A 15,401-nucleotide genomic window follows, 5' to 3' on the forward strand; every position below is an offset into this window, starting at 1 on the left:
TATCTCCCTCAATACCTTTCCTGTCAAGATTTATAGATTTTCTTTACATCTTGTATTCGGATTTTAAGAGTTGAAGAGCCTTATTTGTACTGGAGTTTGCTAGTGAAACCACACAATCGAGAGAGCTACTTAACAATAAATAAGCCAGCTGCAAACACATATTTAAACAAACAACTTGCATTGTCTGAAGATTTGAGTCCATTTCACGCGCAAAAGCAGCTGAAGATCACGTTGCGAAAATCGCAAAAAAAACCAGTTGATTGCAGCCATGCGATATGATTTATATTACCTGACGTCCCGGACAGTGTGAATACACCTTGGCGTGACAGTACCTTGACAGCTAGTGTGAATTGTCCTTAAAAAGTTCTGGAAGCGTAATTTTCGTTCAAAATTTTTTGAAACATAAAAAATTTTTACATATATTTGATTACATTTTTGCAATAGCTGTTTAAAACTTCCTACTTCCCTTACTATACAGCTTACTTTCTTTGTTTTCTTTTCAGTGTTATCGAATGTTTTTCGTGATGTAATTGTACGCTCATTTCTATCAATGTTTTGTACAGTTTGAGCGAGACCACCTACCATATTGCTGTAGGAGTATCGAATGCTAAATTATATATAGAATGTAAGAAAAGAATTCGATCGAAACTAACGACATTTTATCGATACATTATAGTTTGTAGCAGACGCCAATTTGTGTAGGTACTTTGTGTTTACGTCTTGCGTCTGTATGACAGATGATGCAGAACTGTTGAATGTTATTGCATAAATATTTTGTTTTAAGTCAAATATAATACACAGAAGATTATTCCGTATGAATAATTAACTTTCGTAAAATCAGTGTAACACGGATCACGGATAGGTGTGTGTGAATTTGCAGTCATGTCTTAAAAATAATGAAGCACATTAATTAGAAATTTGCAAACTATTAAAACTGCATCGTTATAAGATGCCATTTTTCACCCACGTGTAATTCCTGTTCTGTAAACAAAACTTCCGTCTGTTATATGTCACGCTGGGAGGTGTACCGCCCCCCGTTATCTTAATTACCTACACAAAACGTATTAATAATGATGCTCATTCTCCACTGCAATTGATCTCCTTGGGCATCGAAATGAGGTTAATGTAAAAATAATCAGAAATACCATTAATGTGATCCGATTTACAGTGTCTGTATCAGAGCCTACAAGTAAACACGTAATTAAATGAAAACTTCCTTTTAGAAAAGGCGGCTGTGTTTGCAAATATTGCAAGTATTTTGAAATCAACTTCTGATTTCTTATTATTTACAAGAGTGCGCCGATAATTGTCAAATAGTAAGTTATTTAAAAAATGTAAATTGGAGCCTTGTGTGCCATTAGCAAAACTACTCAACTGATTTAGAGTGCTTATTTGCAACATTACTTCAGGTCAATAGTGATATTGCTTCTTGAGTTAGGCTAAGCTCAATAATTTATTTCATTTTTATGAGAATAGATACACATTTTAATTCTGTCCTGTCAACGGGACATGAAACACAAATATTAGCAAACTAAGAAGCCATGTATATATATATTGTCATACTTCTGCAAAATATCATGCACACATCTTTAATGAAAATATAAAAGCTCATACTATCTTCAAATGTTTCACAGATATACAAAATGGGTCAAAATAATGTGGATGATGATGCACCCGTCATCTATGGGCTAGAATTTCAGGTAAGTATGTTCTCAACTATGAAGTCTTTTAATTATAATAATCTTTCACTGTCTACTAGGCATAATGACAATTTAGTTTCTTTCTCGGCTGAAAATGGTTACATATAAGAAGATTAGAAAATTGTTATAGTCGGCTCACACACTATGAAAATACCAAACCCTACTGGTACACAAGTAAAGTATCAGAGGAGGAGAAAAGTTGGGATAACACATTATGGGCTGTTAACCAGATAGCTGACTGTATGGGGTGCACACAAGATGTTTTTGATTAGGTGGATCTCCATCCAACCCAGATAATGATAGCAGTAGGAAACCAGGAGTATCGGTGAAAGAAATGCCTCTTGCAGGTGTGAGAGTATTAAAATCTTAGTGGTTAACTGCTGAAGCATTCGTAACAAAGTGCCAGAGCTCGAAGCACCCCTGAAAAGCCACGAGGCTCACATCATACTGTGTACAGAAAGCTGGTTGAAACCAAAATTGATAGCAGTGAGATTTTTGCAGAAAATTTAAGTGTATGTAAAAAAAGATATGCTAATGGGAAATGGAGGCAGTGTATTTGTTGTGGTAGACAAGAAATTCAAATCCACCAAGACAGAAATTGCAGCTGCATGTGAGACTGATTGGGCGAGACTAAGTATCTCCAGATGTAACTGAAAACTTATGAGAAAACCTGAGTTGGCTTTCAAATAAGTTCCACCATTATACTTTTATCATTGGTGGAGACTTTAATCATCCAGGAATCAACTGAGAAAATTGCAGCTTCGTTGGTGGTGTTTGCAACAAGGCATCTTGTGAAACATTATTAAATGCCCTCCCTGAAAACTTCATAGGGCAGGTAGCTCAGAACCCCCACTCACATGGAAATATTTTGGATGTAATCATAACTGATATCAGTGATCATGACACGGTTGTGGCAACAATGATTACCAAAGTACAACAGGGAACTACAATAAGCAGAAAGATATATAAAGTTCAGCAAACTAGATAAAAATCTGTTATGTCTCAATGAGAAACCTGAACTTATCACCACAGGGCAGGAGCATGTAGAGGAACTATGGCTCAAACTTAAGAGAATAGTTTACCACACACCGAATGGATATGCACCAAGTGGAACTGTTCATAATGGGCAGGACCCTCTATGGTGTACAGTCACTGTAAAGAAACTGCATAGTAGGTGTAAAGCAAAACATAGGACTATAGATAGAAAAGTGCTGAATGAAATGCATTTGACTGTCGAGAGAGCCTTCAGTGCTTACCATAGCTGAATACTGTCAAATCATCTTTTGCAAAACCCAAAGAAATCCTGGTTGTATGTAAAGCTGATGTGCTTAACTCTATTTTCAAAAGTCCCTTTACAAAGGAAAACCCAGGAGAACTGCCCCAATTTAATCCTCATAGCCCCTCTCAGGGGACACTGCCTTATTGTAGGCACCTTTAGTGCTGTGCGGGAGGGTTTGCGTGTTCCGATGAAGCCGAGAGCTGTGCCTGTGGTAGCATAGCTACTGGCGGGTTCACCCAAGCCAGATTGGTCTCGACAGAGGAGACAGACGAAGTGTGTCCTGCAACATAGGACAGGGGGCGCTGTATAGATGTAGGGAAGCCAACCCTCCTAGGGGAGTGAACTCTAAAAAATCCAGGTCCTCCAAGATGGGGGTTGGGAGTTGGGCTAACCACCTCATCCCAGAAAAAAGAGCTTGTTACGGAACCAAAGGACAAAGAAAGCTGGATGGATGTAAAGGGTAAACAGCCTTGGCAATGGAAACAGCACATGAATTGGTATTTAGCAGCATGGAATGTGAGAGCACTGAACAAGCCTGGAGGACTACAGAACCTGAAAAAGGAAGCGAAGAAATATAATGTGACAATGGCCGCAGTATAAGAAGTGAAATGGAAAGAAAGTTAAATATTAGCATCTGAGACACACACACTGTTTTACAGCTGTGGAAGTAGAGGATATGGAGACACGTGTTTTTGATTGATAATTCTCAAAAGGCTGCCACATTGAACTTTAAGCCTGTTAGTGAACGAATCTGCGTATTACAAATGAAAGCCTGTTTCTTCAATATATCCTTCATATGTACACATGTACTAACAAAGATGCAGAGTTGGTGGAAAAAGATGTATTCTATGATCAACTGGAGCAGGCTATAGCAAGGCTGGCAAAGCGTGATGTTAAGATGGTTATGGGGGACTTCAGTGCTCAAGAAGGAAAAGAAATTGCATACAGGAAAACAGCTGGTAAGGAGAGTCTGCATGAAGTTTTTAATGATAATGGTATCAGACTAATTGATTTTGTGGTGAGCAATAACATGATTATTAAAAGCACATGGATGCAAAGGAAGGATATAAGGAAAGTTAAATGGAGCTCCCCAGATGAGATCACAAAAAATCAGATTGATCACATACTCATAGATAGACGACATGCTTCAGATATATTTGAGGTGGATAGCTGTCATGGTGCAGATGGAGATAGTGATCATTATTTGGTAAGAATCAAATACAGACAGAGGATAACCAATTATAGACAGACCAAGAAAGCTATCACGCCAAGGTTTTATGATACCAAGTTAAAAAATGATGAAAATGCAGTACAACAGCATAAAACTATCTTGACAAATAGGCTTAATGAAGCCAAAGAGTGGGCAGGAGATGATATTGAAGAAAGATGGAAAATGGTTAAAGGAATAATACATGATACAGCTGAAACTGTACTGGGCAGAAAGAAGCAATTGAGAACCCAGAGCTGGTTTGATGAAGACTGTAGGTGGAAGATAGAAGAAAGAAATGAGGCAAGAAAAAGAATGGTGCAGAGGAAAACTAGAGGTACTGTAGAAGAATACCAGGAGAAGAGAAGGGAAGCAGACAAGGAATGTAGGAGGAAAAAGAGAGAATTTTGAAAAACGGTGGATTGATGAGTTAGAAGAGAGAAATGCTGCTAAAGAGACAAGAAAATTCTATATGAGGGTTAAAGATATAAGGAAAGGATTCCAACCCAGAGCAGTTTCCTGTAAAGATAAGGAGGGAAATCTGATTGGAGGAAAATAGCAGATTTTAGACAGATGGGTGGAGTATTTTGGTGAACTACTGAATGCAGAATCAGAAAATGAAGGTGGGGTAGATGCCGGTACGAAAGAAGAGGTAGAGCAGGAAGTAAACAGAGATGAAGAGCACCAGGGATCAGTAGCAGAACCCACACTGGAAGAAGTTAAAGTTTGTATCAAGACTCTTTAAAACAATAAAGCTCTGGGAGAAGACAATATTACAGCAGAAATGATAAAATATGGTGGAGAAAAACTAGTAAAGGTTTTGCATGAGATTATAGTGCAAATATGGTGGAAAGAAAATATGCTGAAACAGTGGAGTACAGCAATACTCTGCCCTATACATAAGAAACATGATAAAACTTACTGCGGGAATTACAGAGGAATTGCACTACTCTGTATAGTATTGGGAAAAATCATGGCTGGGCAGTTAAGAACATACATAGAAGAGTATCTAGGAGACTACTAGTGTGGTTTTCAGAACTAATAGATCCACTACAGACCAGATTTTCACTATCAGACAGATTCTTGAGAAATGTTATGAGAACAACATGGATGTGCACCAGCTGTTCATTGACTTCAAACAAGCTTATGATAATATCAAAAAGGATCAACTTTGGAAGGAATTGCAAGAGGCAGGAGTCCCTAACAAACTGATAACATTGGTTCAAATGACTTACAGAAGAACAGTGTGCAAAGTAAAGATCGAGGGCACTTTATCAAAGGCATTTGAAGTTAACCAAGGGCTGTGACAGGGTGATGTGCTCTCCACTATTCTGTTTAATGTCGCCTTGGAGAGTGTAATGCGAAAGACACAAAGCAACAACCCTGGGGGAACACTGTTTAATAGAGTGACTCAGGAGCTTGCATATGCGGATGATATTGATTTGTTATGCAGGAGGAAACAGGACCTGGAAGAAAAGCTTGAAAAAGTAGAAAGGTATGGTGTGGAGATGGGGCTGACCATTAATCGATCAAAGACCAAGTATGTGTTAACATCTAGGAAAAGATATAGTGAAGGAGAAAGAAAACTTTGAATGAAAAGAAATGAATGCTGTGAGAGCTTTAAATATTTTGGGTCACTAGTAACTGAGAAAGGGGGCTATGCTCCAGACTGAATGCTGAAAGGCATAATCAGTTTTAAATGATGATGATGATGATGATGATGATGATGAGTAACTGAGAATAATGACATGAGAGAGGAAATACATGCAAGGATTGCAGTTGGTGACAGGAGCTACTTTGCACTGGTTAAAGTGTTTACAGCAAGGAGCCTTACTAGGAATCTGAAGCTGACAGTGTAAAGTACAGTAGTTAGACCTGTGGTGATGTATGGTTCAGAGACCTGGACTATGACACAAAATGATGAGGTGTTGTTGCTGAGATGGAAAAGGAATATATGGGCCAGTGAATGATAGGGATTTTTGGAGAATCAGAAATAATGAGGAGATCAGAGAGTTGTACAACAAACCAAATATCGTGACTGAAATAAAGAGTAATAGACTACATTGGTTGGGACATGTAGAAAGAATGGTGGAGAACAGCACAGTCAAGACAGTTTTCAAAGAAAAACCTGGTTGATGTCATGTAAGGGGCAGACCGAGGACCAGATGGCTAGACAACGTGGAAGAGGGCTTGAGAAGGGAGTGAGAAGATGGAGAGCCAAGGCAGAGAAGAGTGGGTGGAGGTTGTCTGGGAGGCCCAGGCCCTACAAGGGCTGTAGCGCCAAGTAGTAGTAGCAGTAATCATCATCCTTGTACCACTGAAAAGATGAATTAAATAAGCATTAGTGTTAGTAGTGTTGAAAAATTGTTAAAACTGGACAAAGCTTCAGAGCCCAATGAAATTCCTATCAGATTCTATATTGAATTTGTGGCTGGGTTCCCCTCTTCTAACTATAATCTATCATAGATCCCTCAATGAAAAAACCGTGCCCTTTAGTTGGGAGAAAGCACAGGTAACACCCGCCTATGAGAAGAATAGCAGATGTGATCCACAAAACTTCCGTCCAATATCTTTCACATCAGGTTGTTGTAGAGTCTTAGAACATATTCTAAACGCACAACATAATGAGGTACCTTGATCGGAACAACCAGCTGCATCCCAACCAGCATGGATTTTCTGAAAGCATTGATCATGTAAAATCCAACTCGCACTTTTATCACATGACATACTGACAATTTTCGATCAAGGCAGTTACATAGCTGTAGTGTTTCTTGATTTCCAAGAAGCTCTTGACTCAGTACTGCACCTACACTTATAGTCAAAAGTTTGATCTTATGGGGTATCAAATAAATTTGTAACTGGATTGAGGACTTTTTGGTAGGGAGGTCACAGCATGTTATCTTGGATGGAGAGTCGTCGTCAGCTGTAGAAGTAACTTCAGATTAGCCCGAGGGAAGTGTGTTGGGACCCTTGCTGTTCCTGTGGTATATTACTGACCTTGTGAATAATAGTAACCTCAGACTTTTTACAGATGGTGCAGTTAGCTATAGTGAATTATAGTTATATACAGGGTGTTACAAAAAGGTACGGCCAAACTTTCAGGAAACATTCCTCACACACAAAGAAAGAAAATATGTTATGTGGACATGTGTCCGGAAACGCTTACTTTCCATGTTAGAGCTCATTTTATTACTTCTCTTCAAATCACATTAATCATGGATTGGAAACACACAGCAACAGAACGTACCAGCGTGACTTCAAACACTTTGTTACAGGAAATGTTCAAAATGTCCTCCGTTAGCGAGGATACATGCATCCACCCTCCATCGCATGGAATTCCTGATGCGCTGATGCAGCCCTGGAGAATGGCATATTGTATCACAGCTGTCCACACTATGAGCACGAAGAGTCTCTACATTTGGTACCGGGGTTGCGTAGACAAGAGCTTTCAAATGCCCCCATAGATGAAAGTCTAGAGGGTTGAGGTCAGGGGAGCGTGGAGGCCATGGAATTGGTCCGCCTCTACCAATCCATTGGTCACCGAATCTGTTGTTGAGAAGCGTACGAACACTTCGGCTGAAATGTGCAGGAGCTCCATCGTGCATGAACCACATGTTGTGTCGTACTTGTACAGGCACATGTTCTAGCAGCACAGGTAGAGTATCCCATATGAAATCATGATAACATGCTCCATTGAGCGTAGGTGGAAGAACGTGGGGCCCAATCAAGACATAACCAACAATGCCTGCCCAAACGTTCACAGAAAATCTGTGTTGATGACGTGATTGCACAATTGCGTGCGGATTCTTGTCAGCCCACACATGTTGATTGTGAAAATTTACAATTTGATCACGTTGGAATGAAGCCTCATCCGTAAAGAGAACATTTGCACTGAAATGAGGATTGACACATTGTTGGATGAACCATTCGCAGAAGTTTACCCGTGGAGGCCAATCAGCTGCTGATAGTGCCTGCACACGCTGTACATGGTACGGAAACAACTGGTTCTCCCGTAGCACTCTCCCTACAGTGACGTGGTCCACGTTACATGGTACAGCAGCAACTTCTCTGACGTTGACATTAGGGTTATCGTCAACTGCACGAAGAATTGCCTCGTCCATTGCAGGTGTCCTCGTTGTTCTAGGTCTTCCCCAGTCGCGAGTCATAGGCTGGAATGTTCCGTGCTCCCTAAGACGCCGATCAATTGCTTCAAACGTCTTCCTGTCGGGACACCTTCGTTCTGGAAATCTGTCTCGATACAAACTTACCGCGCCACGGCTATTGCCCCATGCTAATCCATACATCAAATGGGCATCTGCCAACTCCGCATTTGTAAACATTGCACTGACTGCAAAACCACATTCGTGATGAACACTAACCTGTTGATGCTACGTACTGATGTGCTTGATGCTAGTACTGTAGAGCAATGAGTCGCTTGTCAACACAAGCACCGAAGTCAACATTACCTTCCTTCAATTGGGCCAACTGGGGGTGAATCGAGGAAGTACAGTACATACTGACGAAACTAAAATGAGCTTCTAACATGGAAATTAAGTGTTTCCGGACACATGTCCACATAACATCTTTTCTTTATTTGTGTGTGAGAAATTTTTCCTGAAAGTTTGGCTGTACCTTTTTGTAACACCCTGTATAATGAAGTAGTGTCTGAAACAAGTTACACAAATATTCAGTCAGATTGTGATAAGATTTCAACGTGGTGCAGAGACTGGCAACTTTCTCTGAATGTTCAGAAATGTAAAATAAAAAAGCCTAGTATCCTATGACTCTAATATCAATGAGTCATTATTGGAATCGGCCAACTCATACAAATATGAAATGGAATGATCACATTGTCTTAATTGTGGGTAAAGCAGGTGGTAGACTTCAGTTTGTTGGTAGAATACTAGGGAAGTGCAATTAGTGTATAATGGAGGTTACTTGCAAATCACTCGTGTGACCCATTCTAGAATATTGCTCAAGTGTGTGGGACCCATATCAAATAGGACTAACAGGGGATAATAATAATAATAATAATAATAATAATGGTTTATTTGTTCATAAGAACTTTAACAGTCATGGACATAGTCAGTCAGTACATACATGAACACTAATAATAGTTTAGTAGTAGAAATAAAGTACATACAACATTAAAAATCCTTGATGGACTACAAACATTTAGCAATTAACAGCTACTTTAATTTTATTTTAAATATGTTTCCTTTTAATATTTTTATGGTATTTGGAGTCTGTTGTAAAAAAATCTTCCAGCAGAAAATGGATTATGATTGGTTGCTTGAAATATTCTCTACAGGATTGACGTTTACTAATATTCACTATTATCCTAATTGCATTCTTCTGGGCTCTAAAAGCCCTATCCATGTATACCGTTGGTGCCCCGCCCAAAATCTCAATACCGTATTGTAGGTGGAAGTGTATAATACCAAAATAGATTTGTCTTAAGACTGGCGATGCTATTATGCTAGAAAGGCGTTTTAGCAGGTAGGTATTACACAAGATTTTTTTACACATGTAGCTGATGTGCTTCTTCCATGTAAGATGTTCATCAACTATAATACCCAGGAATTTATGTTTATCAATTGTTTCAATTGATAACTCTGGCTCAGTATCCACTTGTCTTGATTTGTAATTTAGCATAAACACTATTAGAATTGTCTTTTCCTTATTTAATGCCAATTTATTTTTAGTCAAATATTCTGTGATGAGGCTAGTGTTCTTCATATTATTTTTCACTGCTAGCTGTTTTGTAGGGTCCCAGCTTATGAAGGAGGTGTCGTCGGCATAATTCACAAGGTCTGCATTTTTTGGAATTATTATATCATTGATGTACACAATGAACAGAAAAGGCCCAATAATACTTCCCTGAGGGACTCCACAATTAAGAATTTTATAAGATGGTTTTACTGTTTGTGTAAGTCCCCCGGTTTATGATACAACTTAACACAGAACATATGCAGAGAAGGGCAACACAAGTTGTCACAGGTTTATTTGAACCAAGGGGAAGAGTTACAGTGATGTTGAAGAAACTGTACTGACAGTGTCATGAAGATAGACGTAAATTATTCCGAGAAAGTTTGCTACAAAGTTTAAAGAACCGGCTTTAAATGATGATTCTAATAATATACTACAACCCCCTATGTATTGCTCACATATTGATTGTGGGGACAAGATCAGAATAATCACAGCACATACAGAGGCATTCAAACAATCATTCTTCTCATGCTCCATACTTGAATAGAACGGGAAAAAATGCTATTAACTGGTACAATGGGACATACCATCTGTCTTGCATGTCACTGTGCTTTGAAGTTTGTGCATGTGGACATAATGCACTGTGTTGAATGGAAATGGTGAAATAGCATCACCTTGTCAGAAATCTGAGTTTATGTTAAACTTGTGGGATGTCTCAATGGTATTTTGCCTTAGCTCTTTATTTATTTAAACTGATCTGATTAGGGCCATCAGATCAGGGTTTCACATATGCAAAACATCTTTTAGATCATAGTTACCTGAGAAATAACAGTTTTAATATGACAACTAGTCTGGGGTTGTAGTGTGAGTAAATTATACTGACTGTGAATGATTAAAGTTAATACTGGCACTACTTGTTGTACTACTGCAGTTGTCATCACTGATAGTGATAATAGTAATAATAAAAATAATGGCAATAATAAAGAGAGTAACAACAAATGTCATAGTAGCAGTTATAACAAGAATTTACAGGTGTACAAAATAGGTGTTCTCTAATATAGTGAGTTCTGGGGAAAAGGAAATTTAAGGAGACAGCACTCGTTAAGAATACTGTGAAATAAGGAAGATTACGTTGGAAAGAGGGATGTACAAGCATAACAAGTTCATATAGGGATAATGGTGATCCTTACTATTGCTTTAGTAACTATGTCATTAACCATTTTCTGAAGCTGGAGATGTTATTCAGTTCCCTAATATAATGTGGGAGGTTATTCCAGAGTCTGGTTCCTGCTATTGAGAAGGACATCAAGAAAATGACAGCTCTTACCTACAGTGCGCATCTATTACCATGCATATTTACTACTGTATTCTGAAATTGATGGCAAATGTATAATACGAATGCATGTTTGCTGCTACAAGAAGCTGAAAGAATAGTATATCTTGAAAGAAAGGGATAAAAAGGAAGTATGATACTAGTCATCAGCTTTGATCGCTGAAGTAGGAAACATGCAACATTATAAATATGTGGCAACTAAAACATCGTGTTAGTGTAACTCTTCAGGCTTTCCCGATCTAATGACATCTTGGGTTGTCGGGTGTTCTGCCGGATATCAGCGTCGTACTTGCACGATACTTCGGTCACGTAGCTCATAACTTTCATCAGGTGCGACCTGAGACTGCTCCTCGAGTGGACCTGGTCCAGTATTTATGCCTATGGCTTTCCTCCCCCACCAACGGCTGCAGGCGCTTCCTCTGTGGTCTGCGCCCATTCCCTGCGACCTGCTGGAGCGTTGCTGCTCCGTTTTCTGTCCGCTGTGGTTCTAGGTGTTCCCTCTGCGGTCCGCGCCCACCAAACCCGCTCCTGGGGGTTTCATCTACGGTCTGGGGTACCAATCGTTCCCCCTGCGGTCCGCGCCCGCTCACCACGACCTGTTGGAGCGTTGCCGCTACGTTTTTCGTCCGCTGTGCTCTGGGTGTTCCCTCTGCGGTTCGCCCCCACCAGTCCCACTTCTGGGTGTACCATCTTCGGTCTGGTGCGCCTGGCAGTCCGTCAGGGGCTCGTTTTCCATCTCCATGTCTCTGGTTCTTCTGTTTGTGTGAATGAAACCCCCAGGAGCGGGTTTGGTGGGCGCGGACCGCAGAGGGAACACCTAGAACCGCAGCAGACGGAAAACGGAGCAGCAACGCTCCAGCAGGTCGCAGGGCATGGGCGCGGACCACAGAGGAAGCGCCTGCAGCCGTTGGTGGAGGGGGAAGGCCATAGGCATAAATACTGGACCAGGTCCACTCGAGGAGCAGTCTCAGTTCACACCTGATGAAGGTTACGAGCTATGTGACCGAAATATCGTGCAAGTACGACACTGATATCCGGCAGAACATCCAACAACCCAAGATGTCATCATGTTAGTGGCTATTTTTTTAAATGGGCCAAGCTACAGATCAGTCTGTCACCCCAACCAGGGTTTTTTGTTGTTGTCACATTTTTTGACTTCACCAACTCACAATCAAACTGTCACCTTCCAAACTATCCTAGATCTCTGGCTAAGCAACCAGGTCAGTCTGTCACCATAATTAGTTTTCTTCCTCTTTCATGTTCATTGGCTTCACCAAGACACAACCAAGTGTCACCTTCCCACTTAACTTTGACCTTGGGCTAAGCTACAGATCAGTCTGTCAAAAAACTAGGATTTTTGCTTTCACATTGGTTGGCGTCAGCAACCTAACAATCAAGTAGTGAAAAATATATATCAAAAGGAAATGTCACAGCAACCATTAATATTATGTCACTGGTCAAAGCTGATGACTAGTATTGAACACTATGCTTGACCCGAAGGAAGTTGACTGGTAGGAACATTGTGCAGTGAAAAGCACTTTGGTATAAAATAAAATTTTGCTGCTTTCTTGGAAAACTGCCTATGTGTTTTTAATGAAACTTTCCCCCTTATTGTACATCATAGAAAAGTAGGAAATAAAGTAATGTGGATTACTGAAGGACTAAAAATCTGTAGTGCAAGAAAAATACGGCTACATAGGGAACTAAAACATAACAAAAGTTCTGATTTTGTTACCTATGTAAAAGATTACAAAAAGATTTTAAAAAAAGTTGTAATGGCAGCCAAAGAACTGGCAAATAATAGATTTATATTGGATAGTGAGAACAAATCAAAGGCATTAGGGTTGGCGATCAAAGCTGAAACAGGTGCCACAGGTAGAGGCCATGATACTTCTGAAATCAAGGTAGATACTTCAAAATGCACCCCCCCCCCCCCCCCCCCCCCCATGAACCATGGACCTTGGCGTTGGTGGGGAGGCTTGCGTGCCTCAGCGATACAGATAGCCGTAACGTAGGTGCAACCACAACGGAGGGGTATCTGTTGAGAGGCCAGACAAACGTGTGGTTCCTGAAGAGGGGCAGCAGCCTTTTCAGTAGTTGCAAGGGCAACAGTCTGGATGATTGACTGATCTGGCCTTGTAACAATAACCAAAACGGCCTTGCTGTGCTGGTACTGCGAACAGCTGAAAGCAAGGGGAAACTACAGCCGTAATTTTTCCCGAGGGCATGCAGCTTTACTGTATGATTACATGATGATGGCGTCCTCTTGGGTAAAATATTCCGGAGGTAAAATAGTCCCCCATTCGGATCTCCGGGCGGGGACTACTCAAGAGGATGTCGTTATCAGGAGAAAGAAAACTGGCGTTCTACGGATCGGAGCGTGGAATGTCAGATCCCTTAATCGGGCAGGTAGGTTAGAAAATTTAAAAAGGGAAATGGATAGGTTGAAGTTACACATAGTGGGAATTAGTGAAGTTCGGTGGCAGGAGGAACAAGACTTCTGGTCAGGTGACTACAGGGTTATAAACACAAAATCAAATAGGGCTAATGCAGGAGTAGGTTTAATAATGAATAGGAAAATAGGAATGCGGGTAAGCTACTACAAACAGCATAGTGAACGCATTATTGTGGCCAAGATAGATACGAAGCCCACGCCTACTACAGTAGTACAAGTTTATATGCCAACTAGCTCTGCAGATGACGAAGAAATTGAAGAAATGTACGATGAAATAAAAGAAATTATTCAGGTAGTGAAGGGAGATGAAAATTTAATAGTCATGGGTGACTGGAATTCGAGTGTAGGAAAAGGGAGAGAAGGAAACATAGTAGGTGAATATGGATTGGGGGACAGAAATGAAAGAGGAAGCCGCCTGGTCGAATTTTGCACAGAGCACAACATAATCATAACTAACACTTGGTTTAAGAATCATGAAAGAAGGTTGTATACATGGAAGAACCCTGGAGATACTAAAAGGTATCAGATAGATTATATAATGGTAAGACAGAGATTTAGGAACCAGGTTTTAAATTGTAAGACATTTCCAGGGGCAGATGTGGACTCTGACCACAATCTATTGGTTATGACCTGTAGATTAAAACTGAAGAAACTGCAAAAAGGTGGGAATTTAAGGAGATGGGACCTGGATAAACTAAAAGAACCAGAGGTTGTACAGAGATTCAGGGAGAGCATAAGGGAGCAATTGACAGGAATGGGGGAAATAAATACAGTAGAAGAAGAATGGGTAGCTTTGAGAGATGAAGTAGTGAAGGCAGCAGAGGATCAAGTAGGTAAAAAGACGAGGGCTAGTAGAAATCCTTGGGTAACAGAAGAAATATTGAATTTAATTGATGAAAGGAGAAAATATAAAAATACAGTAAGTGAAACAGGCAAAAAGGAATACAAACGTCTCAAAAATGAGATCGACAGGAAGTGCAAAATGGCTAAGCAGGGATGGCTAGAGGACAAATGTAAGGATGTAGAGGCCTATCTCACTAGGGGTAAGATAGATACCGCCTACAGGAAAATTAAAGAGACCTTTGGAGATAAGAGAACGACTTGTATGAATATCAAGAGCTCAGATGGAAACCCAGTTCTAAGCAAAGAAGGGAAAGAAGAAAGGTGGAAGGAGTATATAGAGGGTCTATACAAGGGCGATGTACTTGAGGACAATATAATGGAAATGGAAGAGGATGTAGATGAAGATGAAATGGGAGATATGATACTGCGTGAAGAGTTTGACAGAGCACTGAAAGACCTGAGTCGAAACAAGGCCCCCGGAGTAGACAATATTCCATTGGAACTACTGACGGCCGTGGGAGAGCCAGTCCTGACAAAACTCTACCATCTGGTGAGCAAGATGTATGAAACAGGCGAAATACCCTCAGACTTCAAGAAGAATATAATAATTCCAATCCCAAAGAAAGCAGGTGTTGACAGATGTGAAAATTACCGAACTATCAGCTTAATAAGTCACAGCGGCAAAATACTAACACGAATTCTTTACAGACGAATGGAAAAACTAGTAGAAGCCAACCTCGGGGAAGATCAGTTTGGATTCCGTAGAAACACTGGAACACGTGAGGCAATACTGACCTTACGACTTATCTTAGAAGAAAGATTACGGAAAGGCAAACCTACGTTTCTAGCATTTGTAGACTTAGAGAAAGCTTTTG

At 40.3% G+C, this 15,401-nt stretch overlaps 1 protein-coding gene across 7 annotated transcripts in view; it reads left to right on the forward strand.

Moving 5' to 3' along the window:
• The first annotated feature begins 323 nt into the window (after window positions 1–323).
• The window catches only part of LOC124803089 (EARP-interacting protein homolog), a 46,289-nt gene continuing 31,211 nt past the window's right edge, over window positions 324–15,401 (forward strand). The window contains exons 1-2 of one of the 7 annotated variants that reach the window (XM_047264234.1): window positions 324–374; window positions 1,635–1,700. In XM_047264234.1, the coding sequence (XP_047120190.1) occupies window positions 1,644–1,700 (57 nt within the window). In that variant the 5' untranslated portion in view covers window positions 324–374; window positions 1,635–1,643. The other 6 variants (XM_047264233.1, XM_047264231.1, XM_047264232.1 and 3 more) reach the window with 6 other exon arrangements.

This window comes from Schistocerca piceifrons, chromosome 6, assembly GCF_021461385.2.
Source record: "Schistocerca piceifrons isolate TAMUIC-IGC-003096 chromosome 6, iqSchPice1.1, whole genome shotgun sequence".
In the NCBI taxonomy this organism is placed as follows: domain Eukaryota; kingdom Metazoa; phylum Arthropoda; class Insecta; order Orthoptera; family Acrididae; genus Schistocerca; species Schistocerca piceifrons.